Below are 24507 nucleotides of genomic sequence, written 5' to 3'. Positions count from 1 at the left end.
GAGACAGAGGAAATAAATCAAGGTGGAGAGACTATTTTACAGTGAAACAGAAGTTACCTCATATTACCTGCCCCACTATTCCAGTGGCAAAAATGATCCATCATCATTTAGAGCATATATAATATAATGCTGAACATTACAGAATCAAAGTAAAAGGATATTCACACAGTCGCCTACAGTTTGTAATGATATGTTCACTCTTTCAAATAAGCAACAGTAATATTTCAGGACAAATCAGGCTACGGCATGGTATATAGTATACCATATGGACAAATATATAATGTCCTTTTCATTCCACTTGAAAATGCTCATGTATTTTTTCAAAGAAACCACAATATTAATGTGCAGAGCCCTGGGCCTCTGGGATTACTTGAATTACTGTGGACTTTTTTTCCCCAAGTTAAAGCTGCAGCATATTTTAAGTATGTCAGAGATGAAAGCCAACAATGCAGAAATGAAATGTTTAAAAAGTTCCCATCCCCTGTGTCCAACTTCAAAGCAGGCTTGTGCTTAGGCCAATGGCAGATATTACGGGGAAAGAATGCTCTGTGGCATGAAGAGGAATCCACAGTACGCAGCTGCTCAGACCTCGTTCCTTTTTATTTCCATTGCTAGATTGCTTCACTGTTGCCTAATTTAAACCTCAAATATGCCACAGAGATTGTTGGAGGAAGAGCACTATAGCCAGAAACTGAGCATCATCTATGGCAAGGGAAGCTTTAAATGCTGCTTCTATCTCCATTCAAGTCCTATCTGGGCTTGCATTTTTATTATTGATTTTTGCTCTTACTTGGCACACGTCGTGAAAAGGCACTAATCACAGATGCTCAGAGCACTGGTTTGGGAACAGATGTTAAGGCTAAAGGTTAAATCATTTAAAATGTTGATTGATGACATGTATTTATAAACTGAAGTGGCTAATGTGTTAAGAGGCCTGAGATGCACAGTCCCAAACTGGATCGCGACAGCAGGCATCAGTAATTTATAAGGCTTTCATGCAACTCTCTGCAGCTAGGAGATAGTTCTCCGATTAAAAAAAAAAACGGGAAGAAAAATTTTACAAACATTGAGAAAAGACGAAATTCCAGCCTTTTGGGAGATTTGCCATGGTCACAGAGTTTTTCATACATATAGATTTTCTAGGAGAGACAATGAAATTTTGCAGAATGTGGATCTGAGTCTGCTTCCATTAAGAGAAAAATTGATCTTAGAGGGAGCAGGATTGGGCCATAAATGGTCAACTGTTATCCCTAGAGATTGATATTAACTTTAGTTTGATTATCATCAGTTTACTGGGTGCTAGCCATGCATATTGGAAGACAGTCCCTACCCCAAAGAGCTCACTTTCTTCCCTTCCTGCATAGTAAACCAGCTTCACATGGAGGGACTCTACCATGGCTGGAGGATGGAATTCACACCTCCAACCTGTTCAGCTGCACTATCCCAGTTGGAATAGCCAGAGATGGAATAGCAGCTGCTGCTCTCTGCACCATTTTTTGCAATGTAAATACAGAGTCTGTATTTTCAGACTAGATGCATCCCCAGAGCACAAGAGGTGCCAGAGTTCCCCTCTCTTTGGCCCCTCTGGCCACACCCCACTTTGTAAGAAGATACCTGGTGCTACACTGTGCAATACTGTACATATGCATTCTTCCCTGCCAGTGTGACACCGAAAATGTTATGACTACCCCAAAGAATGCCGGGCTTGCTCTTTCGGTCCTCGCGCAGGCTGAGCTTCCAAGGGGTGGGTCTGCCTGAGGAAGCAATCAAGACATCAAAATTGCAACAAATCTAAACTTCCAGTGTGTCTTGAAACTGAAGTGAAAATGAATTCCATTGAGCAATGTTGATATTTCAGAATAAGACCTAACACTGTGAAGGAAATAAAGTTAGTGTATTTTCTAAGCGGCCTTTCTTTGCAGTAATAACATAAATAAAAATGTATTCACTTTAACTAAATAGAAGTTTGGTTCACAATGACTCAACAGAAATGACTAATTTCTTGTTGCAGCCTAACATGGAATCTACTAGTAACTCGTCTATTCCATTGTGTGTGCCACATGGCCCTAAATGTACTCCTAATTATAGGCAAAAACAGTATGCTAGCAAAGTGAACAGTAGTGTCAATTATTTCTCTGTATTTCAGCTTTCTTGCTATGCACAAGCTCTACATAGTTCAAGAAATCAAGCCATATTTCTGTTTACTGCACTACAAGTTCAATGAACATGCACAGCCCTAGGAACACCCTACAACCTTTAAACACATTTAATCTTTGCATCCTTGTTTTACTGGAGACTAGATAGTGACTTCGCATAGTGAGAAGGATGGACACATGGGTGCACTGCCCCAGGAGCAGCCCAGGGGTAAAATGGTGATTCGGAGTCACAGTGCCTTCCCTGGTCCCTCCCCCATTGCTCTAGTGGGAAATCATCTGTACTGGTTCATACCAATGAGAGAATAGTTACCCATATGGGACATCCCAACTATACTGACTGGCATGTTGGAGGGGACAGAATCAAAACTCTGCCCATTTCTTGCCCATCTCTGCACACTTCTCACCCACATGCATGAAGAGGAGCTCCATGGAGCATGTTCATTTCACTAGACCACACAGGGCAGTGAGGGTGTGTGTGTGTGTGTGTGTGTTATGTCCCTCTGCTTCTCTGTGGGGGCACATCAAAGTTTATGATTTGTTCTTAATTACTCTGGCCCCATTCCTGGTAGGTGCTGCACATCCTCCAATCCCTCTGGCTTTTATTTATTTAATTAAATGCGATCTGAGGACAGACCACACTTCTTAGGCTCAGGTCTTTTATTAGCATCCAGCCAATAAGGAAGAAAGTTATCCTTCCTTGAGCCAGAACCAACAAACAACTGAAATTATAGTCAATATTTGAGACAATAAGACAGTCCATGAGAAAGCCATTAAACATTATAGACCCCAAGCTCCATCCAAGAATGTAGAATATGCATGCATGTTCACCAGCTGCTGCGCAGATAAAGCTATCATTCACTTCGTTTTTAATTTTTAAGTGAATTATTGATAGTGAAAGGTGCCAGTCTCACAGCTGTCGAGAGAGAATGTCTGTTTATTCACGGAACAGGTACTGTATTTTGCTCTACACTGTCCCTCCAATTTACCTGGATTCAATCTGTGTAAGAAGAACATCTAGGTGTGATCTTCTGGCTCAAAGTCTACGTCTAATGAGCATTTGTCATAGCTTCAGACTGCCAACAAATGTGTAAACTGGTAGGAAGAATTTTGCAATGTGAAAATCAGTATGTTGTTTCAGGACAGTGACCCTTCCTGCCATTAACCTTCTGTACTGAAATAAGATTGCTGAGAAAGTGACAACAAATCAGTTCTAGCATCATCTGGAACCACCTGAACTTTCCAGACCTTTTCAGTCTGGTTTTAGATGCTGAGACAGAGCTGATTTCATTGGCTTAGTTGATCATTTCCCCCTAGCAGTGGGCAAAGATCATGTGCCCAAGATTCATTTAGGTCTGCTTTTAACACTGTTGTTCGGGCAGGGGGGGGCTTTTAACTTATCTGCAGACCCTGGCAAAGGTGGATGGAATCTTGCTTTATGTTTCTACGCTTTAATCTAAGAGAAAGAAATAGACGATGATGATGAGCAGTTGCTCATCTGCCCAGAGAACTCGCTCACAGATTTCATATGGATTTGACTTCTCGCTTACCAATTCTACATCTGTGTAATACCAGTGGGAGAGCTTTGGATGTTGGTACCATCAATACACAAATGACACTCAGCTCTCTGTTTCCCAGCATACTCAGCCTGATTGACTGGACTATGTGCTTGGTGGGGAGGAGAGACCCTAAGGACTAGGGAGGGGAAGGACCCAGTCCTCCCTACTGTCTGGTTATTCCCTCCTTATTCCGTCATGTCTGTTTTTAACTTGTCAGCCCTTCAGGGTAGGGATCATGTTTCTGTGTGTGTCTGTGGGGGGGTTTAGCACACTTGTGGGTGCTGTCAGAAATAATAGATATATGCTTTTATATAACAGTATACATTTATTAGGGGGTATTTTCAGATGTGCTCAGCATTGACCTAACTCTGCTCCTATTCAAGTCAATAGGAGCTTTACCACTGACTTCAACGGGAGCAATTAAGCCAAAAATCATAACCTTAAACTAGATGATTTGTCCTATTTGAAGGCAAAGCTCCCATTGAAGTCAATGGGCACAGCATCAGAATCTTGTGTATTATGGAGTCATGGCAGCAAAAGAAAGAAGTTAAATTGCTATGAACGTAATTATCATGTATATGCAATAACTACTTTTCAAGTCTCAATAACTCTGCTGCTACTTTTTTAAAACGTAGTTCTTTGAAGTCTAATTTTGGCCTGGATATTCTTAAAGCATTCAAGGTCTTGTATAACACTTCAAACAGATTTTGTTTTTTACAAACAGAAAGTTTGTATAGTATTAAAATTATTATATTGATCTTTCAAAAAGAGAAATTTAGATCAGTTTATTCATATTAGAAAGTTAATCTTTCTAGCAACCCAGAGAAACAGACATGAATGTGGTTCTCAAAATGTTATGTAAAAGAAGAAATATATATAACTCTATAGTTAAAATAGCCAGAGGTAATCCAATATCAGTTTAAAACTAAAAAGTACATATGGATAAGGTCACTGTAATTAAACAGAAACAAACTCAGTAAATTATTTATTTCCCTTCATATTTAAAATTTCAACTCATTCATCAAATCATTTTCCAAATCATTAGAAGAAGCATCACAAAGGGCCCCAACCCTGCAATGGCTCCAAACCTACACTTGCTGAACTGTAAGCATGTGAGTTGTCCCATTACCATGTTTGTGAGTGTTTACAGGATTGGGGCATGAATTTGCTAAACATTTTCCTTTCAATCTTCAATAAAATGAACCAATTGATCAGAGTCATACGAAGTCTATATACTATTATAGTGTGAAACTAGGCACCAGCAAGGAGAAGCTCATAAATATATGTTGTAATAAAACTGTCTGTGATTAAATATAGGCAGATCCATCTGTATGTTGATGACATAACTTGATAAAAAAACCTTTAACCAACAGAGTGCACTCTTGAACCTGTAAACATCTGATATAGCAATAGAAACAGAGGTAGAGTCATCTGTTGTGGAAGATGCTGATGCATTCTGTTTAAGCAAAGAATAAATGAGAACTGATATAAAGCAATTTTCTCCACAGGTGGAAATACGCTGTCATGTATTCCTAAGTTCTCTGTCACATAACATACACGATATTAGTCAAATGGCTTTGTAAACGAGTCCTCTTCTTACAAACACGCATGTATGTAGTCCCCTTCAGCTCAATGGTGCTACTCATAGGCCTGATCCAAAATCAAAGGAAGGGCTGTCATTGACTTCAATGAACTTTGGTCAAGGACTTGTGTGTATGCGTTCAGAGGATCTGGGCCTATCTTTGTAAAAGACAGGTAGCAAGCTCCCTTATATATTGCCACAATTCATTCCGTAGACCATGTGGGACCGCCTAAGGTGCCACGTAAACTCATCATAACTTTAAAGAAAACATCACTTTGTTTCCGTGGCAACTTGCAAGTCGTCATACCATTTTTATTATTGGTATGCCTCATCGTGTAACTCAGGCTGACAGCCCTGATGTGTAATTTCCTCATTTTTGAGGGTGAGTCTCCTGAACGCTATCCTCATTCCATTTTTAATTTAATTCATTGAGATTCCATTTACTTCAAGATGTGTTATTTTAAAATGGGTTCAGTGTGTCTACTCCTGCTTTACTAGAAAGTTAGTTGATTTATTTCCAAATTAAAGTGATTTCCTAATGAAATACTAAAACGCCGACATTTTTTGGGTAGCAGAGAAAATGCTTTGGGTTCTGGGACTCTCACTATGTGGAGTGATGTAGTGTTATCAAGGAATTACATATTTTAATCAGCACCTGCTCGCCAGTCCTGCCAGTTTTCCCCCAGGAGAGTAGTCCCATTTCCATCAATTGAACTGTTTGCTAGAGGAGTACCAGTCACATGAGCAAGAGGTTGAAGGCTCAGGCACCTGGACTGGGAAGTGGCCTTGGGCCAGCTCACTCCACCTGATGGGATCCACCACATGCAGATTTCCCCCTCTCTAGATAGCACCTCTCTAGTATCTGCAGCACCAGAACTAGCCCCAGCCCTGTGGAGCCAGCTTTCCACAGTCCACGGTCTATGGGGAAAGGGCTGGAATCAGGGCAGGCCAGGGAAATATGCATCTTCCCACTGCTGACCTCACTTCATGCCACATGAAAAAGTTAAACAGATCCCAGAAGTCTGAAGTTTCCCACAGGCACCTTCCCATGAGAGACCCTAGGGAAGCCACAGTCTGAGGGCATCCATAGTAGCTTGGCTTCATTGGCAGAGAGCCAGGAGGGCACTGCTGGGGTGCCAGAGTTTAAGTATGTGTACATGGTCTATGCACAGATGGCCTTTGCCTCACACAGATCCCAAAGGCTCTGCCAGATTTACTGGCAGGCCCTGAGGCCTTTACCATGGAGAGTCAAACTCTGTTTCCGCATCTGATAATGGCAGGATGCAGGGTAATCTCTGCCTGGGAATCTCTGGGTGATTTCTTCATTCAAAGTTACCAAAATCCCCCCTGCCCTGTCCCCTTCCCCAAACCCCAAACAAACTGTAGATCAGTGATTTGCCTGCCAGCCTTGACATGAGACTTAGGACAGAGTGATCTCGCATCAGGTTTACACCATGGGCATCAGTGGAGTTACTTTGAATGTACCATGGTGCTAGCTAAAGGCAAATTAGACACACAAAGTCTAAAATGAGTGGTCATGGGAAATACCACTGATTAGATTCAGATTTAGAAGAATAATGAAAGTGCTGTATTAAATTTAATCAAGGGCGTTTTGTTGTTCTCAAATTAAGCTAAAGGTTACTTCCATACTGAGAGGTGCTTTAGAAGTTGATAAACATTTTTTTTTATAAAAAGAGGTTATTTTTCAGTGGTAGACATCTAATCTAATAGGATATGAAACAACCCTTCCATCTTCAGGATGCTCATTTTAGTTTGCAAAATTACATTTGTTTGCCTCACAGGCATGTACACTGGTTCCAGTGCTAACCATAATGGACCATCACCAGGTCTCCTGCCACCTACTCACGACATCCCCTCAAGACACCATCCACTGGAATCAACCCTTGCCAGTCCACACCATCATCTGTTACCTTTGGAGAGTACGAGGGAAGGGTATGTACTTTAAGCAAGCATGCCATCACTCTACAAAGATGTACTTAATCCCATGTCGTTGGGTTCATGTTAAACTCTGTTCAATGCATTGAGAAGTTTACTGAGTATGGTATGAATACTCAGAATGGGTCTAGATTGAACATCTTCATTTCCTTGTTTTAAAAACAATTTTAGATTGTTCTTCATACTGTGTCACTGCATTGAGATTTTATAATTATTTTATTTTTAAATACTCTTCCTTGGTGGCATGTTACTGCTGTGGCTATGTGCACAGGGCTCCTCTCGACTTCACTGGGATACCCACCCCTATCTCAGCAGCCAGAGTACGGACTGTAGAATCGTAAGGCAATGGTTGCCTGAGTGAGAACTATTTGTTTAAGGATTGCAGGCTGTCTCTCTCTGGTACATAACTGCTGTGCTGAAGTGCTGAGAGTGGGACCCGACTCAGTGAAATCTACATGAAGCCATTCCTTATATGTTGTATTAATAGATAATGTTTTCTTACAGTATCTTACCCCTTCTATCCAAGGCTCTCAAAGCACTTTACAAACAGGAAGGAATTACTGTAAGCCTCACAACTAGGGGATCTACCTCTCTGGCTAGATTCCTAGCTGGTGCCCTTATTGGTCGTATCTGAACAGCTCACATAGTAATGAATTTTAATTCCAATACCCCGTCATGGACAAGAGCACTCTCCTCATTTTACTGATGGGGAACTCAGACACACCGGCTTGCCCAAGATCTTTAGCAGTGCCCGGTATTTAATGTAGATTTCTTCTGTCCCATTCCAATGTCATCACCATCCCTCCTCAACCCCAATATGTAGCTGAGGAAACTGAAACCTAGAGAGACTACGAATTTAATTGTACCCTTAAGGTGCAGTCCTACAGTAGTGGGACGTGGCAAGGGAGCAGGCTCTCAAGGAGGAATTCCTCCTGGAGCCTTTGGGCAGTGCACACTGCAATAAACCTAGACTCCTCCTCCCCTGCATCCAGCCCACTCTTCTGGCCAGTGCAGAGGATGGGGAAAGTACCTTCATCCTCCCTTTTAGGCAGAGAGTGGCAGTACTCACCTCACACAGAGCCTATATGCCGCAGCCACATTACAGCTGCCCCAGCGCAGGGGCACATGATGGTGGGAAGGGTCCTTGAGCACACACATGCCCCCACATCCTTTTGCACCATCACAGGACCAGACCCCATCTGTCCCTCAAAGACATACCCAGTGTCACGTAGGATGACTGGGAGAGCCCAGCTCTCCTGCCTCCCTGTCCTGTGCTTTAACCACAAGACCATCCTCTCTATCCCCCCCACAACCAGGAGTCAAACTTTTATGTTTGCTCCACTGATTTATTTTCACCTTAACAAACAGTTTCCATGCTGGTTTTAAAAGATGGGTGGATCCGGTTCTAAACTATGCACTGGGAAGCAAATTCTCAGCTCTCCCTTGCCCAACAGCAGACCCAGCATGATTCTACAGCATGGGCCTGAGGTAAGGGTCTCCATTCGGGGGTCACAGATCCCCTACCAGTTGTGGAGCAGTTTCACAAGGATTTGCCATACCCACAGGTAGAAGTGAGAACTGACAGTAGGAATGGGGAGAGAAAATCCACAATGAAGCAGATCCAAGGGCCATTTTTTTCCTCCTGTGGGAGGGGAACACATCAACCTAGAAGAGGAGAAGGATCTCTTCCTCCCACTCACCCGTATGTAAATCCTCAGGACACTGGCCAATGACTGAGTCTGGGTGGTGGTTCTAGAAGTGGGCCTTTTGTGAAATTAGCACCAAAAATCCCAACAGAAAACAATATAACCAAACTAAGGAAACATTTCACATGCCAGTTGCACAGGTGAGTTCTGAGTTTGTTTTCAAGACGTTTTAACATTTGGAAAAAGAACAGGAGTACTTGTGGCACCTTAGAGACTAACAAATTTATTAGTCTCTAAGGTGCCACAAGTACTCCTGTTCTTTTTGCGGATATAGACTAACACGGCTGCTACTCTGAAACCTAACATTTGGAATTTACTTGCTCACCTCCCTAACAATAATAAAAACCAAAGCCATGGCGAACGTGAGAGCGTACTGTAGCAGTATTTCAGATTCTATAGCTGAGCGCTCCGGACTGCATGGATTCACTCTTACTGATGCATGTGAGCTGTCTTCATTCTGAGAAAATCAGTTCCCTTTGAGTAAAAAAAATAAAAATAAATGCTGATTCCAGTTTTTAATTGGAACCTTCTACACAAGTTTTGATTTCTTAGTGAGTGCCAGGAGCGAATAACTATTCATTTGCTTCGGTCACAATTTGAGTTTTACATTGGAATGGTTTTCAGTTTTTGCTGAATAAGCATTTGTTCTTGTGTGAGAATAGTGTGCTGATTTATTATCTCCCAGTGCTTATGTGTTTAAGAAATGCAAAGTGGTTACAGAAACAGTATAGTTAATTTCCTATGACATAATATAAGGTTGAGACAATAACAGGGTTCTAACTAGGAACCAGCCATCAGAAAACTAAGAATGGAACATGTCGTTTGAATGTTTATTTTAAAACAAGGCATTTTGTTCGTTACACAGTGACTGGGGATGTTTCAGCATTTAAAATAGCATTTACTATATTCAAAGTAAACTGTTATTTTAGGCATTGTATTAGCTAGTCCATAAAATACATTTGCTATATTTTAATTGTTTGCACTTTCATTACATACTGAAATAAAGACCATATTTTAATAACATTTACTTAAGATAGAAAATATAGTCTGAACTAATCAAAATTTCATACGTTACACAAGACCATATTAAATGAAAGTTTAATCATTAATTTAATCAACAAAAACACTCTATAATCTAATGCTTGGAGCTGCTGAATTATTGGGACTGTCTTTGTCAGTTAATAGTTCTGTATCTTTATTCAGATAACATACACTGCATGAAGAGAAATAAACATTAAAAACTCTGTATGAACTGCGTTACACTTTTGACATACATATAGCATTTTGCCTCATTCATCACCTATCTCTGCATCCATGTTTAGGTACATTTAAAGAATTACTATACTGTGAATCAATGTAATGACAAGATTGGATTCCAGAGTTTAAGTCTTTGGAATGAACCAGAATGATTACTATCAAAAAGTGTAATTATTGAGTCATCAAATATGTGAGATGCCAAAAGCTACACGGGGCAAAGTACAAATAGTCTACTCAAGGTTGACAGAAGATTCAGAATTTGATTTAAAGGCTTTTTAAAAAAACAAAACAAAACACTATGTTCTACCATCCTTTGCCAAAGTCAATACCAAGTGTAGCACTCAGTTTTCCCAAATGGTTTGCTAAGACATTTAAATAGTTTGACAAAATTATCTAATTCACTTGAAAATGTTCTAACAGAATCTGACATCATTACCAAATATATTTACACTGGCTTTATGTGATATGTATGGAATTTTTTTAAATTGTGGTATGAAGTGCACAGCTTGCTGGATCTAGTAATTTTACATTAATTTATACTAATATTAATTAAAGTAGAAATGTATGATTTAGGAGTATTTTGGCATGTAGAACGTAGGGCTTGTGTGATCCAAGTTATTTTTGTTTGTTTTTTAATTTCAGGTAGTGAGGTGTTACTTTAACATTATTTATGGCAAATGCTATAAGTAATGTCAAAAACTGTTTAACTTCAGCAGTTGCAAAGACAGTAAATTTTGATTTGTAGCACCCTGAAGATAGAACAACCGCTCCCAGTATTAACCTTTGGCTTCACTATATTGATGTTATGCCTGGCCTGGTCTATACTACAACATTTGCATGAATGTAACTAAACCAGTTTAAAAAATCCATCTAGTTAAATTTGTGGACACCCCAGTGTAGACCCACTTGAACTGGTTTAGACTACTAATTTAGCTTGCAATGATAAGTTACCAACTTTAACCTTTGTGTATATTAATTTAGCTAAACTAGTCTGAGTGGGTTCCATCAGGAGTTTATAGCAGTTTAACAAGATCAGTATATGTATTGATTTAATTAAACTGGTGCACTTTTCTAATATAAACAAGGCATCTGTTTTGCTATATATATGTCCCCCTCTTTTGTAGAATATGCGCACAAATACATAAAGAAGAGTCTTGTTTATGAAGTAATAGAGGGTGGTTTATGAAATACAGTTCTCTATGCTTTTATTTTCAGATCACTAAACTATTGTAGAGTAGTAGTCATTCAGACTTTGTGAGCCATTGGTATAAATTGTTCCAAGTATTGCAAGATCTTGTTCACCCTACAGATAATAAACACCACACAGTATAGTGTAATCTCCACAGCATTATTACATGGGTTTAAAAAGAAAAGTAGATAATCTTATAATTCAGCATACATTAACCGCACCAATTATCATGTAATTGTAAACCTTGCTAACAGAATGTCGTGAGGTGCTCAGAATCCATTACATTTTTTTGCCCATGGATCAGCAAAACTGAATTTCCCTTCAGTATATGGAGTTGGAGCAAGGTCCCATTAAAGTCTTTGAACTCAATCATTTTGCATATGGCTATGTGACCTTGGTCACATGCATTACACATAGCAAATAGCATTTACATTCCTGGAGGAAGTCAAGGGCTGCTGACAAATAATGACAATTCTACCAATAAGGATGATGTATCCCTTAGGGAGGATTGGGACACTAATTGTTCACACTTCTGTAGCAATTTAGGTCGTATCCGCCATGTAAAATCTATGGCGACTGAAGAAATAATGAGATTATGACATCACAAAAGTCTTAAAGCTGAGCAAATGAGAGAGGATATTTTTAGTTAGAGCATTTAAAATGCTAATTTATTTGTGCTTGCTAACAGCTGTTTAACCAGGGAAGACCAGACTTGATATTCCTGATATTTTTAAGGTAAAAATGTGCAAGAGAAAATCTATTGCTATGGCCACTTTACACCACTCTGACAGTGTGAAGGATCCTCCCATCTTAAGGCCTCTTTACATTGCCAGAGTGGCATGAAGTGGGCATAGTGCAAACACGAACGAGGCCTAAAGGGTTTCCTCCCTCAAAACCAGCAGTGGAAACACCCAGTCAACCCTCCACCAGCTCAGACTCCCCTCCTGAGATGTGAGCCTTGGAAAATGTCCCCGTTTCTTTCCCCCACTTTGAGGTTGTGGTGGTAGCTTGAGGAGTGGGGAAGAATTGTGTTAGTGGATGGCAGGAAAGTAAAGTTAATGTCTGTAGGGGGGAAGGCCTTACAGGAGAGGGAGTGGGGTGGCTAGATAGGGGTCTCCTGTGTGGAATTTTTTGTATTATCCTGGCTCTGTGGCAAGGAGGTGAAAGGAGACCAGCGATGGTTTTGTGAATGAAGGAGTTTAGAAGGCTTGTATCACGTGAGGTGGGATCGGACACATGCAGTGACTTTAAGGATTTCACTTTACAAGTAGATGGTTTTCTGGAGTGTGATTGTAGTGTATTTAGGAAATTGGTTCCAAAAACAAAACAGAAAAGGATAATTCTTTAATAAACTATTGCAGATAATTTTTATTTTAATAGCTATTACTTCCTTGCATTTGAAGGGCCAACCCCTGTCGAAGGCAGTGAAATCACATGAGTAAGGCCAGTAAGATTTGGCCCATTATTGGAATAGTTGTGGGAAACAAACAAGCCTCTACTATTTAGAGGACGGAACTAAATACCAACACCTTTTTTATAATAGTTCCTGGGACCAGAAAAATGTGTCATTCATTGTTTGTGGATTCCACTGGGACTACTTCTCGTTTATAATAGAATACACAAGTCAGTGTTTTATTCTCTTTTAAAAGCACTAAAACCCAATAACAAGAAACAGATATCTCTGAAAGCAGAAAACATTTTCAGTGGAGGTAGCCAAGAACCCATCATAATTTATCTCAGTGTTATGGATCTGAGCACGCAAAAGGGGCATCAGTACATCTGTCCAAAGAAAGAACAATGTACAGGTGCGGGGCTGAGGTTTATGTAACAAAGAAAAACAGTAATTAAAAGCATCTGGATTTGAATCCCAAGTCATTTATCTCATTGTAGAAAATGTGAACAGAGTTCATTTATAATCATATCCAGATAGGCCTATCCTGTTTTTAGCAAAATTAGCATTAAAGTGGCCTCACTTCTGCAATATTTGGCTAAGAAAAATATAGCATCTGATTGCTGATAGAGCACTGACGTTTTCCTGACTGTACCGGGATGTAGGTGGACATTTATTTAATATTATATTTTTCTAAAATAGGTGGATTGACATTTATGATGTCACTTTGATAGTGTCTTCCATCCGAGTGTCTAAAAGTAAGTACTAACAAATAAAGATACTGGCCTCAGAGATGTGGTGTAAGTGATAATCTCAAATTAAGAAATAATAAGGCTACAGGGAGGAAAAAAAGGTTAAATGAGTTATTCAGGAAGCCTTTGACTGAACGGTGATTAGAAGTTTTTTTGACTTCCAGTCATGTGCTGTAACCACTAGTTAATGTTTTCTGTGATAGAGGAACAGAATATTTAGTCTCTGTAAACCTGATATTCTTGTAGCTTTTTAGCAAATTCAGTGGTTTAGAAGTAAGCCATATAAAGAGAATGCATGACAGCTTGTCCTGATGTGAAAAATCATACAATCATGTCATTGCAGGGCTGGAAGGGATCTTGAGAGGTTATCCAATCCAGACCACTATGCTGAGCAACTAAGGGCCAGATTTTTAAAGATATTTAGGTGCCTAGTGGGGTTTTCAAAAGCCCACAATGGTTGGTATTCTTTAGCCTCATTTTAAAGATATGTCATCAAGGTTCAATTGCCTGCAAGGTCACACTGCATGTTCATGACAAACCAGGGCCTCTGACTTCCAATTCCTCACTCTCAATACAACCAGTGTCCCAACAACAAGAAAATGGAAACGCACTGGAGTAACTTGCAATCCCAGAGCAGAGCTTCAGTCTATGTTAAATGTGCAGCATCTTACAACCCAGTTTGCTCATCATTTGTGGGAAAGGATAATAAAATGCAATGATGCCCAGCAAGGTGAGCTACAATGAAGGATTTATTATAGAGGTGGAAAAAGATTCCATGCATTCCAGAGAGCTAGCCAAAGACACCTGGCAGTGATTAGTGCAAGGTTCACCAAACTTCAGATAGTCTGTGTTTTTTTTTTTTTTTAATGGTATAACTGTTTCCTGAGCATGTGCTGACAGAAATTCCCGTAGGGCAAGACCCAGAACAGAAACACGTGGCAAGAGATTGGGTGCTATCCAAAGACCAGATTAGCAGAGCTTTACACATCATTTTTAATATATAGGAAGAGATGAAAATCAGTGTTAACTTTCCCCCTCCTTTTCCCCCCCCCAAATATAATCTCCTGATTCTGGAACTGAATTGCACATTCTCATAATATAAGTAACTATACTGTTGAGCAGGCAAGGTTTTATGAATGAAACAGTTGGCATGAGGAATTTTATGGTAGCACCTGGTTTCACTGAAATATATCAGCTTTTGTAACTAAATATAACATTGCCTTTATCCAGAGCACTATATAGAATCTTTCCTTCAGACTAGTACGTGGCAGATACAATTCTCAAAGTCAATATTTTGTAATGTGGTATTAGATTGGACTTGAGAAGCAGCTTTGAAGTCCAGTCTAATAGCACAATATACACAAGAATTTATTTAAGATAAAGTACAGATGTATTTCACTCTGGATCTGATCCGGTTCCCACTGAGCTCAATGAGAAAAGGATTGGGGCCTATTGTCTAGCAGAGGAATCTGCCAGTCAAGATTTTCTATTAAAAAAACCCAACAGTGAGCCACTGTTCATATTGAAAACATCCATGCCTTCAATATTTCTATGCTGTGGTTAGATTTCATCCTCAATTATTATGATTCAAAAAGTATCCTAGGTTGAAGTGAATTTCATTATTTTTCAGTTCCCTGCAAGTAGTTTCCAGTTAAGCATATTGTGCTGTATTTTCAGTATCCAGGAACAGATTAAAATATTATCTGTGTAATGGACCACGAAGAAGGTTGCCTTAAAATTGCTAAAAATGTAGTTTTATTATTTGCTGTTCTGTAGAATTTGTCCAAGAAGAATTTTTGACCAGGGTGTGGCTAAAGCAAAATATAAAGGCCATTTCTTATTCAGGCTACAGCAATATGGATAAATTCGGGGTTGGGCAGGGGGAAATATATCCCCGTCCTGTCAGAAGGTTTTGAAAAATCAATTTGGCTGTTTATTTATTCTTAGTTCTGTACAGTTTAATAGTTTCTAGGAAACTCTTATGTAGTAATAACATTGAGACAAAGAGGTTTAGTGTAAATTGTGGGAATAATACAAAGTTGTATATGCACCCCCAGCTGCCCAAATGGGGATAGACTGAAGACAGGACAAATAATGCAAACACACCAAATACCATAGCTATATTTGATGCATATGAAGTGCCTAATACAGAGATGTCTGTTAACTCATGAGATACCTAGACAAAGAGCCCTGTGCAGGACTATTTTTTTAATCCCATTCCCACCTGCTCCAGCATTGTTTGTTGAATTTTTATCCCACTCCTGCTATTATGGCAGTGTGGTGGGGCGACTGCCCCACACAGGCAGGAGAAGGGTTAAGGCAGCCTTCGAGAGGCTGTGCAAAACCCAGACAGTCTCAAAAGGGTTTATTGGGAGAGCCAAGCAGGAGAAGGCTTGCTGGAGCAGCCCATCTATAAAGGGCTGCTCAGCATAGCAAGGGGTAGTCTCTTCCTGGAGGTCAAAGGGGAAGGACTGTCTGCTGAAGAGCACCGGAGATACTGCAGTGCTGGGCCGGGTAGCGGAACAATAGGTGAGCTCTTGGCTGACCATGGCCCAACTGAAGCAAGGGCAGGGAAGGTGTTAGGGCTACGGGGGAAGAGGCATAGGGAATGTAGGCAGTGGGAATAGAAGGAGGGGCAGTAAGTGGCTGCCAACTATAGGTTCCCTGGGCTGGGAACCTTTACCCCTATGTGCCAATGAGGAGAGTGGCCTAAATCCAGACTTAGTTTGCCCCTGAAGCCAGGAACTAGACGAGAGACTGCAGTTGGCCACTGAAGCAAGTGGAAGGACTTAGGACTGCCTGTCCCCCGAAACAGGGGAAGACAGCGGGCTGGGGCACAGCTGGAGGGCCGTGTCCCGAAGAGGACGCCGCGGTCTGGAAGCGATGAGGGTCCAGATGGTGGAGGAAGTGGACGTAACAGTGAGTGAATCACTGCTAGTAAAAGTTATTCTGGTGGTCAAATTCCCAGCATGACCAGCAGGAGGCGCCACATTAGTGAGTCGGAACCGTTATAGGCAGTGAGACCTGCAGGACCCCAGTCCCACTGCAGGGCTCTACCTACATACTTCACTAAAGTGTATCTCATAGTTCAACCTGAACTGTAGATCACAACAATCAAAAATATATTCTGTGGAAACAAATTTAATTGAAAGTTCTGCAGCATTTTTAATGAGGATTTCTTTTTCTGTTAGACATTCATAGATGCATTTAACTTTACAAAATGAGAGAGCTATCATGTTGCCTATAACTAGAAGAGCTCTTAAGACACAAGATATTTATGTAATTTCAAGCTCATGGAAAGGAATTAATTTGTTAATTTTCCTTTTAAGCAGACCTGAATTTACAGGTGTTACAGAATATCTCTTCATGAACTACACTAGATGTGTGGCCTGAGTGTGTGGTCCTTATATAATGCATTGGCTAAGTGCTGATCCACCCTGAGATGGGCCTGCTACTTTTACTCACAACTAAAGAAATTAGGTCCAGATTTTTAAAGCAGATTAGGCATTGCTGTGCTCAGCTGCCGCCTAACCAGTTATTCCTCATTTTTATTTGTGCATTTGTTTTTTTCTTCCTACGTGTAGTACTTTGCACTTATCTTTTTTGAATTTCATCTTGTTGATTTCAGACTAATTCTCCAATTTCTCAAGGTCATCTTGAATTCTAGTTCTTTCCTCTAAAGTGCTTGCAGTCCCTCCCATCTTGGTGTCATCTGCAGATTTTATAAGCATACTCTCCTCTCTATTATCCAAGGCATTAAGGAAAATATTGACTAGTACTGGACCCGGGACAGATCCCCGTGGGACCCTACATCCTCCCAATTTGATGCCAAACTATTGATAATGACTCTTTGAACACAGTCTTCCCACCAGTTGTGCACCCACTTTACAGTAATTTAACCTACACTGTATTTCCCTAATTTGCTTATGAGATAGTCATGTGGGACTGTGGCAAAAGTCTTATAGAATCAAGATATGTCATGTCTACAGCTTCCCGCCATCCATTAGGCCAGTAACCCAGTCAAAGAAGAAAATTAGGTTGGTTTGGCATGATTTCTTCTTGACACATCTATGCTGGCTGTTACTTAATTCTCTAGACACTTACAAATTGATTGTCTAATTATTTGTTCTAGTATCTTTCTTGGGTATCATAGTTAGGCAGACTGGTCTATAATTTCCTGTGTCGTCTTTGTTCCTCTTTTTAAAGATAAGTACTATGTTTGCCCTTCTCTGGTCTCCTGGGACCTCACTTGTCCTCCATGAGTTCTCAAAGATAATCGCTAATGGTTTTGAGATTGCTTCAGCTAGTTCTTAAGTATCCTGTTGTGAATTTCATCATACCCTCCTGACTGAATACATCTAACTTATCTAAGTAATCTTTAACCTGTTCTTTCCCTGGTCTGGCTTGTGCTCCTTCCCTCTTGTTGTTAATTGTGTTGAGCCTCTGGTCACAATTATACTGGAGCAAAATAGGCAATGGGGGGAGGGATAGCTCAGTGGTTTGAGCATTGGCCTGCTAAACCCAGGGTTTGTGAGTTCAGTCCTTGAGGGGGCCACTTAGGGATCTGGGCCAAAATCAGTAGTTGGTCCTGCTAGTGAAGGCAGGGGGCTGGACTCGATGACCTTTCAAGGTCCCTTCCAGTTCTAGGAGATGGGATATCTCCATTAATTTAAATGAACACCTTGGCCTTCTTGCTATCATCCATTATTAGCTCTCCTTCCCTGCTAAGTAAAGGACCTACACTTTCCTTTGTCCTTCTCTTGCTCCTAATGTATTTCTAGAACCTCTTATTGCCTTTTATGTCCCTTGGTAGGTGTAACTCATTTTGTGAGTTTGGCTTTCTGATTTTGTCTCTACATGTTTGTGCTATTCTGTTGTACGCCTCCTTAGCAAATTGTCCACATTTTCACTTTTTGTAGGATTCCTTTTTGATTTTCAGGTCATTAAAGAGCTCCTGTTGAAGCCATATTTGCCTCTTACTAGTCTTTCTGTCTTTCCTTCACTGGGATAGTTTTCTGTTGTGCCTTAAATATTGTCTCTTTGAGACACTGCCAGTGGTTTTGAGCTCGTTTTTCCCTTAGAATTTCCAAGATAGAGGTTGGCTGTACAGCCAACTAAACACACACAAAGTCCAGCAGACTGACAGAAATGTGTTTTTTAGCTTAACTGCTGCATAAGAGAAGACGGACATATATGGAGAGAACACCCACACTGAAAGGGAGAAAATTAGGTATTTTACACCAAATGCATATAACAAGAAAAGTGCTCCCACCCTAGCGGTGACTTAGTCATCACAATCTCAGTTTTAGGCTGTGAATTAAACTTTGGAGGGTGGGGGGTTCCCCGCTCTAAAAATATGTTCTGTTGGCACTTGATCTGCCTCTGGGTTGTTAAAAATAGGAGACTAGAAATGGTCTGATTCTCCCATAGCCTGGGCTCCAGTTCTCATCTCTGCCTTGTTCTCTTTCACTAAATTTCAGCCTCCTCAATTTCCCTGATTCACGCTCTCTTCTCTTAGTTCTCTCATCCTTAACTCATGTTTCCGGAGGCTCAAATAGTTCACTTTCATAGTTTTGGTCTTGTCTACTGGCTGAATCTCTATAATTAAATCTATTGCTGGTTGTCTTCTTCAAAGACCTCATGCTCCTGATTGCCCTGAGCTCTCTTATGGATGATTGACTAGCTGCATGTTTATCCTCTGGATATTGACTGTGATGGAATTAAGGAAGACGATGCTGGATTTACTGTTTGGGTCATGGCACTCTGCTGTGGAAATAGTCTTTCATTGTTCACTGTTACTTGTGTGGCCTGTTTACAAACCACTTTATGATCCCTCTCAGCTCTACATCTTCTGCAGACCTACCCTCCATGCACAGACTCAGCTTCCATGCCCTGCCTACCCACAACATATGCAGTGGAGCTATGGTGTTTCTGTTGCATTTTGGCCCTTTCATGGCACTAGAGGGGGCCAAAGGATTTTATCCACAATGTGTGCAATCATGTAGTTCAAATTTGTAAATTTGGAATGAAAGGCGCCATGTTAAAATGTAAGATTCTTATAATTGCATCCCTAAATTGTTGATTGCCTGTTGATGAATCTTTAGATGAGGAACACATTGGATGTGCAATATCAGATCAAATCACTGGTCCATCAAATCTAGTATTGTGTCTCCACCTCTAGCCTATACTTGATGCTTTGGGGAGGGTGGGGATTGTATTACCTGGTCAATTGTGCAATATTCTGCAGGGGTGAAAGTGGGTGGAATTCTTCCATGACCTCTTGAGGCGATCAATTTACATCCTGAAGCACAAGATTTGACTACCCATTATGTAGCATGTATAGGAGTAAATGTTATTTTTGGCCATAAAATTATTTAACCCCTTTTTAAATCTACCTGCAGTATTTGATTCTATGACCTCTTGTAGTTATGAATTCCACAGACTGACTACATGCTGTGTGAAGAAATAGTACATTTTGTTTTAAATTTACCAGCCATTTATTTTGCTAAGTGACTTATTCTCATCTTATGGGACTGTGTGGAAAGAAGGGACTGGATCCTTTATTGTACCATTCATCATCTTAAATACTACAAGTAAGTCCTCTTCTCCTTTGAAGGCTACATAATCCTAGTTTTTGCAGCCTCTCTTATAAGAAATCCCTGCTATGCTGCTCTGTGGCTCTTCTCCAGATGTTTTCACTCTCCATGCACTCTTTATGTTGAGGCAATCAAACCTGAATAAAATACTTCCAATTTTACCATACTTTGATATAGCATCCTTATGTGCCCTGGATACTTTATGCATCCAAACATACAAGTTTCTTTTCCATTTGCCCCTTCAATGAGCCATTCACAATAATTACAAAACCTTTTTATTACCACCACCCTGTCTCGGTCCCTCAAAAAGATCGCACAAGTTTAGAAGCTAGCAACATATGTAAGAAATTCAAAATGTTTTTGCTAAACTTACACTTACCCAAGTTCAATTTAGTTTGTCATCATGTTGTCCAATCTCCCAGTATACTCAAATGCATTCAGTTTCTCGCAATCCTCTATGGGTTTTGACTGAGCAGAGCAACTTAAGTGTGATCACCAAACTAATGGTTCACTTCTTCCTCCCAATCACTAATAAAGGTATTAAATGCCATAGGCAGATTACTATTTTCTTGTAGTATTTTTAAGCACTGACACCATTCTCAGTGCTGCACAAAGCACTGAAGATACAGTTCCAGTTCCATGAAACTTATGGTTTTAGTGGAGAGACAATATAGACCAAAGAGTTACAGGATGACTAGAGGGAGGTTATCATAGCATGTTTCAGGGTTTGCTGTTCTGACTTATTTTTTATTTAATGGTGTGTATCAGAATTTCTGATTTAGGTGGGTTACCATAGGTGCTCAGATACTATAGTGATGAGTAAGCATAAGCACCAATATCAAATAGAATCTATAGGCTTAGAGGATGGGGTTTTAAGGAACAATTTGAATGAAGAGAGGGTGGTGGATTGGTGCACCAGGAATCACCGGGAAATTCAGATGTCAGTATGGAAGAAGGCACGAACACAAGAGTGGGAAATGGATAGAAAGAGAGTAGTTAGATGGAAGCTTGGACAGAACATGAGTAGTAAGACATGAGAGCAGAGATGTAGAGAAAGTGGAGACGGCAGATTAGTGCATTTTTACTGTATATTAAAATCTGGTGAATTTGTTGATTATATCTGCAACATCTGATTTCACTCACCTCTGTCCTGAAATACAGCCCCTCTATGTAAGCCAGAGTAAACAGGGTTTTAAAAAACATAATGGATCCATTAGGGACTGGGAAGAAGGCACCCTCTGCTTCCAAATGCAGGAGGAGTTTGTGAGTGGCTGTTTAATTGCTCTATGGCTGCTCCCACAGCCCATAACCTGTTGTACAGTTCTGGGCTCCTGTGCCCCACATGAGTTTGAATCTGTGGGAATAAGGGCAGATGATCTCTGCAGCCCTGGATTTGCTGACTTGTCCTTTACCTGTCCTCAAAGCCACTCTTAAAGCTACAGAAGACAGAAGAGAACATAGGGTGCACAGTCCTTTCACATGTCTTCTCAGCCTACCACAAAAGTGTAACAGATCCATAGTGGTTCTTGGACACTTATATCTTTACCCATGAGAAGAGGTGGGGTGGGCAAAAGATTTCACCCTCTCTGAATATAAATATTCAACATAGTCATGGGACCCAATTTTAGTGAATTAGGAAGGATCTGGGTTTTATTTAATATCTACATATAAAGTATATATTAAAAAGCTAAAAGACAGAAAATGTACAGAACTATACAAGCAAAAATGAAAATAAAAAATGTGGTATATACATATTTATTATTAAAATCCAAACCAAAACAAATTGTGTCTATAGTACAATGTTAACAGGAAGTGTCCAAACTATTAGATCTTGAAACAGATATGCCTGAGGTACTGCCTGGGAGTTTCTGATGCAAACAGCTGTCCATACTGAGGTCCTCCTTTAAGCAGTTTAGTGTTTCTTCTTCTATACAGAAGCCGTCTCTTTTAAAACTGTTTCCTGTAGCTAATGCATAATTTATTTAATCTGTATCTGGGATGGTTTCACCTGCACACCAAGAGCAGCTGTGCCAAGGCAACATGTTTAGAAGACAAACACCCTAGAGAGAATGAGAAAAGGACACCAGAAGCTTGAAACTGAAAGCTAGGTTCATAAAAAAATAATGTCTTCCTCAATCACACATACATACACAGGATTGTATTTTAGGGTTGTTCTTGAATTCTGGAACACTGAAATTAATATTTTGCTAAGAAGAAAATTTCACCTATAGGTCACGTGTTCAAATTTAAATCTAGTCGGCAGGTAGTGATCGATCTATCGGGGATCGATTTATCGCATCTCGTGAAGATGCGGATAAATCGATCCCTGAACATGCTCCTCGTCGACTCCGGAACTCCAGCTCACGAGAGGCGGAAGCAGAGTCGACGGGGGAGTGGCAGCGGTCGACTCCCTGCCATTCTCACGGCCAGGTAAGTCGACCTAAGATACGCCGACTTCAGCTACGCTATTCGTGTAGCTGAAGTTGTGTATCTTAGATCGACCCCCCACCCCCGTAGTGTAGACCAAGATTGTCGTTACCATAGAACAGTGGTTTTCAACCTGTGGTCCATGAACCCTTGCGGGTCTGCAGACTATGTCTAAGATTTCTAAAGGAGGGCCGCACCTCCATTTGAAATTTTGTAAGGGTCCACAAATGAAAAAAGGTTGAAAACTATGGCATATACAGATGTTCTGTTCCTTCCCCCTCGCCCCCTTGTGGAACCAACCATGGTCTGTAGTGAGGAGACAGCTCTGCCTGGCTGTTCAACCAATCTACCCCCAAGAGGCCTGTATGCAGGGGTGAAGTGGTGTTGAGTCACCACACGGACAACGCCTTCCCTGCCTCTTTTAATAAGCAGAGGATTTCAGTCTCTAACATTCAGTATCACTTTTAGAAAAGGGAAAAAAAGTTAAGCATTTGTTTAAAAATATAATTAAATTCCTCCCACACATTAAATATGAGAACAGATATAGAAAATGAAAGAGGTTAAAACAACTGTGCACTTCCAGATTTTCTGTGTCCCTTTAAGACTAAACATTTGGCTTGAAAAGCATCTTGTCCCAGGCCATTTAATAACACTACTTTATTTCTTGCAATCCCTTTTTGCTTAGGGACATGCATGCTTTCGGTGACCCTGTTATGCACTTAATTTCCTTGTTTTTTCTTCAGTGTCTTTTTGACTAGCTGTTGTTTTTTTAATTCCCTTTCAGAAGTTGTGTCACAATGGGACCTTTTGGCACCTTACTGTGCCTGGGCTGTTGAATTTAGTTATATTCTGATCACTATTACTTTGCAGGTTAGCTATATTTGCTTCTTGAACCAGCTCTTACATGTTATTTAGGACTAAGTCAAAAATAGTCTTACCTCTTGTGGGCTACTCCAAGGAGCAATTTTTACGGTGTTGGGAAATTGCTTCTCTAACCATGTATCATTGTGACATTTGAACAGTGTATGTGGGTAGTTGAAGTCACCCATTGTTACAGTTTTATTAGAGTTGGTATCATCTTCGATCTTCTGGAACAGCGTGCACTCAATATCCTTTTCCCGGTCAGGTGTCAACAGGTAATCTACTAGTATATTTTTATACTTATGCCTTGGGCTAGCCATACAGATTCTACTGAGTGGTTCTCTCCATACAGAAGTTTTGTTTCATTAGATTCTATGGAATCTATTAGATGTAATGCGGCTCCCCCCACCTCTATGTCTTAATCTGTCCTTTGTTTTCATTTCAGCCCAAGACACATGAGGTTGGAGGGTAAAGAAAATATAGCATCTACCCAGTATTGTATTTCGTGCAAACAAACTCTAGACAGTATCTGCATTCAAAAGATCAACATTTGAGGCTATCAGTCTAGAACCCAACTGATCATTCTTTCTACTGCTGCAATGAGAGCTCAAAAAACCAGAGGTCTAAATGCCCCAGCAAAACATTTAGATTCTTGTTAATGTGTAGAATGATAATATAATTCTAATGGGGTTTGCACAGAAGGACCAGCTTCTTGATTCTGCTCTCTGCAAAGCAGTAGGACTCTGGCCATAAGTGGCCAGCAGATCGTTCCGCTGCCGGAGGGGATAAAGCCAATTCCTGAGCTGTCTGCCACCTCTGCCCACAGTGGAGAGGACGTGCTGGTGGAGAGGGGAAGCATGCTGAAGCTCCACTATGCTCCACCGATTGGTGTAAAGTTCCTTAGGTACCTTATGCCAGTGGTGTAAAGTAAAGCAGCTCTTAGGCTGCACCAACTCATGCTGGGGTGGCAATGCATGATTAGGGAGCTGCAACCAATTGTCTGACTAACCTCCTGTGCCAAGCACATCTCGGGGAAGAGGTTTTACATCCGTCTTCTTCTGGGGCACTGCAGTAGCATA

The 24507-nt window shown here is 40.5% G+C and overlaps 1 protein-coding gene across 3 annotated transcripts in view; it reads left to right on the top strand.

The window, feature by feature from the left end:
* GLIS1 (GLIS family zinc finger 1) overlaps positions 1–24507 on the top strand; it is a 277784-nt gene that overhangs the window by 239465 nt on the left and 13812 nt on the right. For all 3 annotated transcript variants that reach the window (XM_024104910.3, XM_065553845.1, XM_008167923.4), the window contains one exon: positions 7097–7247. In XM_024104910.3, coding sequence (XP_023960678.3) covers positions 7097–7247 — 151 coding nt within the window. The remainder of the gene's footprint in view (positions 1–7096; positions 7248–24507) is intronic.

This window comes from Chrysemys picta, chromosome 8, assembly GCF_011386835.1.
Source record: "Chrysemys picta bellii isolate R12L10 chromosome 8, ASM1138683v2, whole genome shotgun sequence".
Taxonomy (NCBI): domain Eukaryota; kingdom Metazoa; phylum Chordata; order Testudines; family Emydidae; genus Chrysemys; species Chrysemys picta.
Note: the sequence above shows the minus strand (reverse complement) of the source record. Positions and strands in the feature narration are given on the sequence as shown.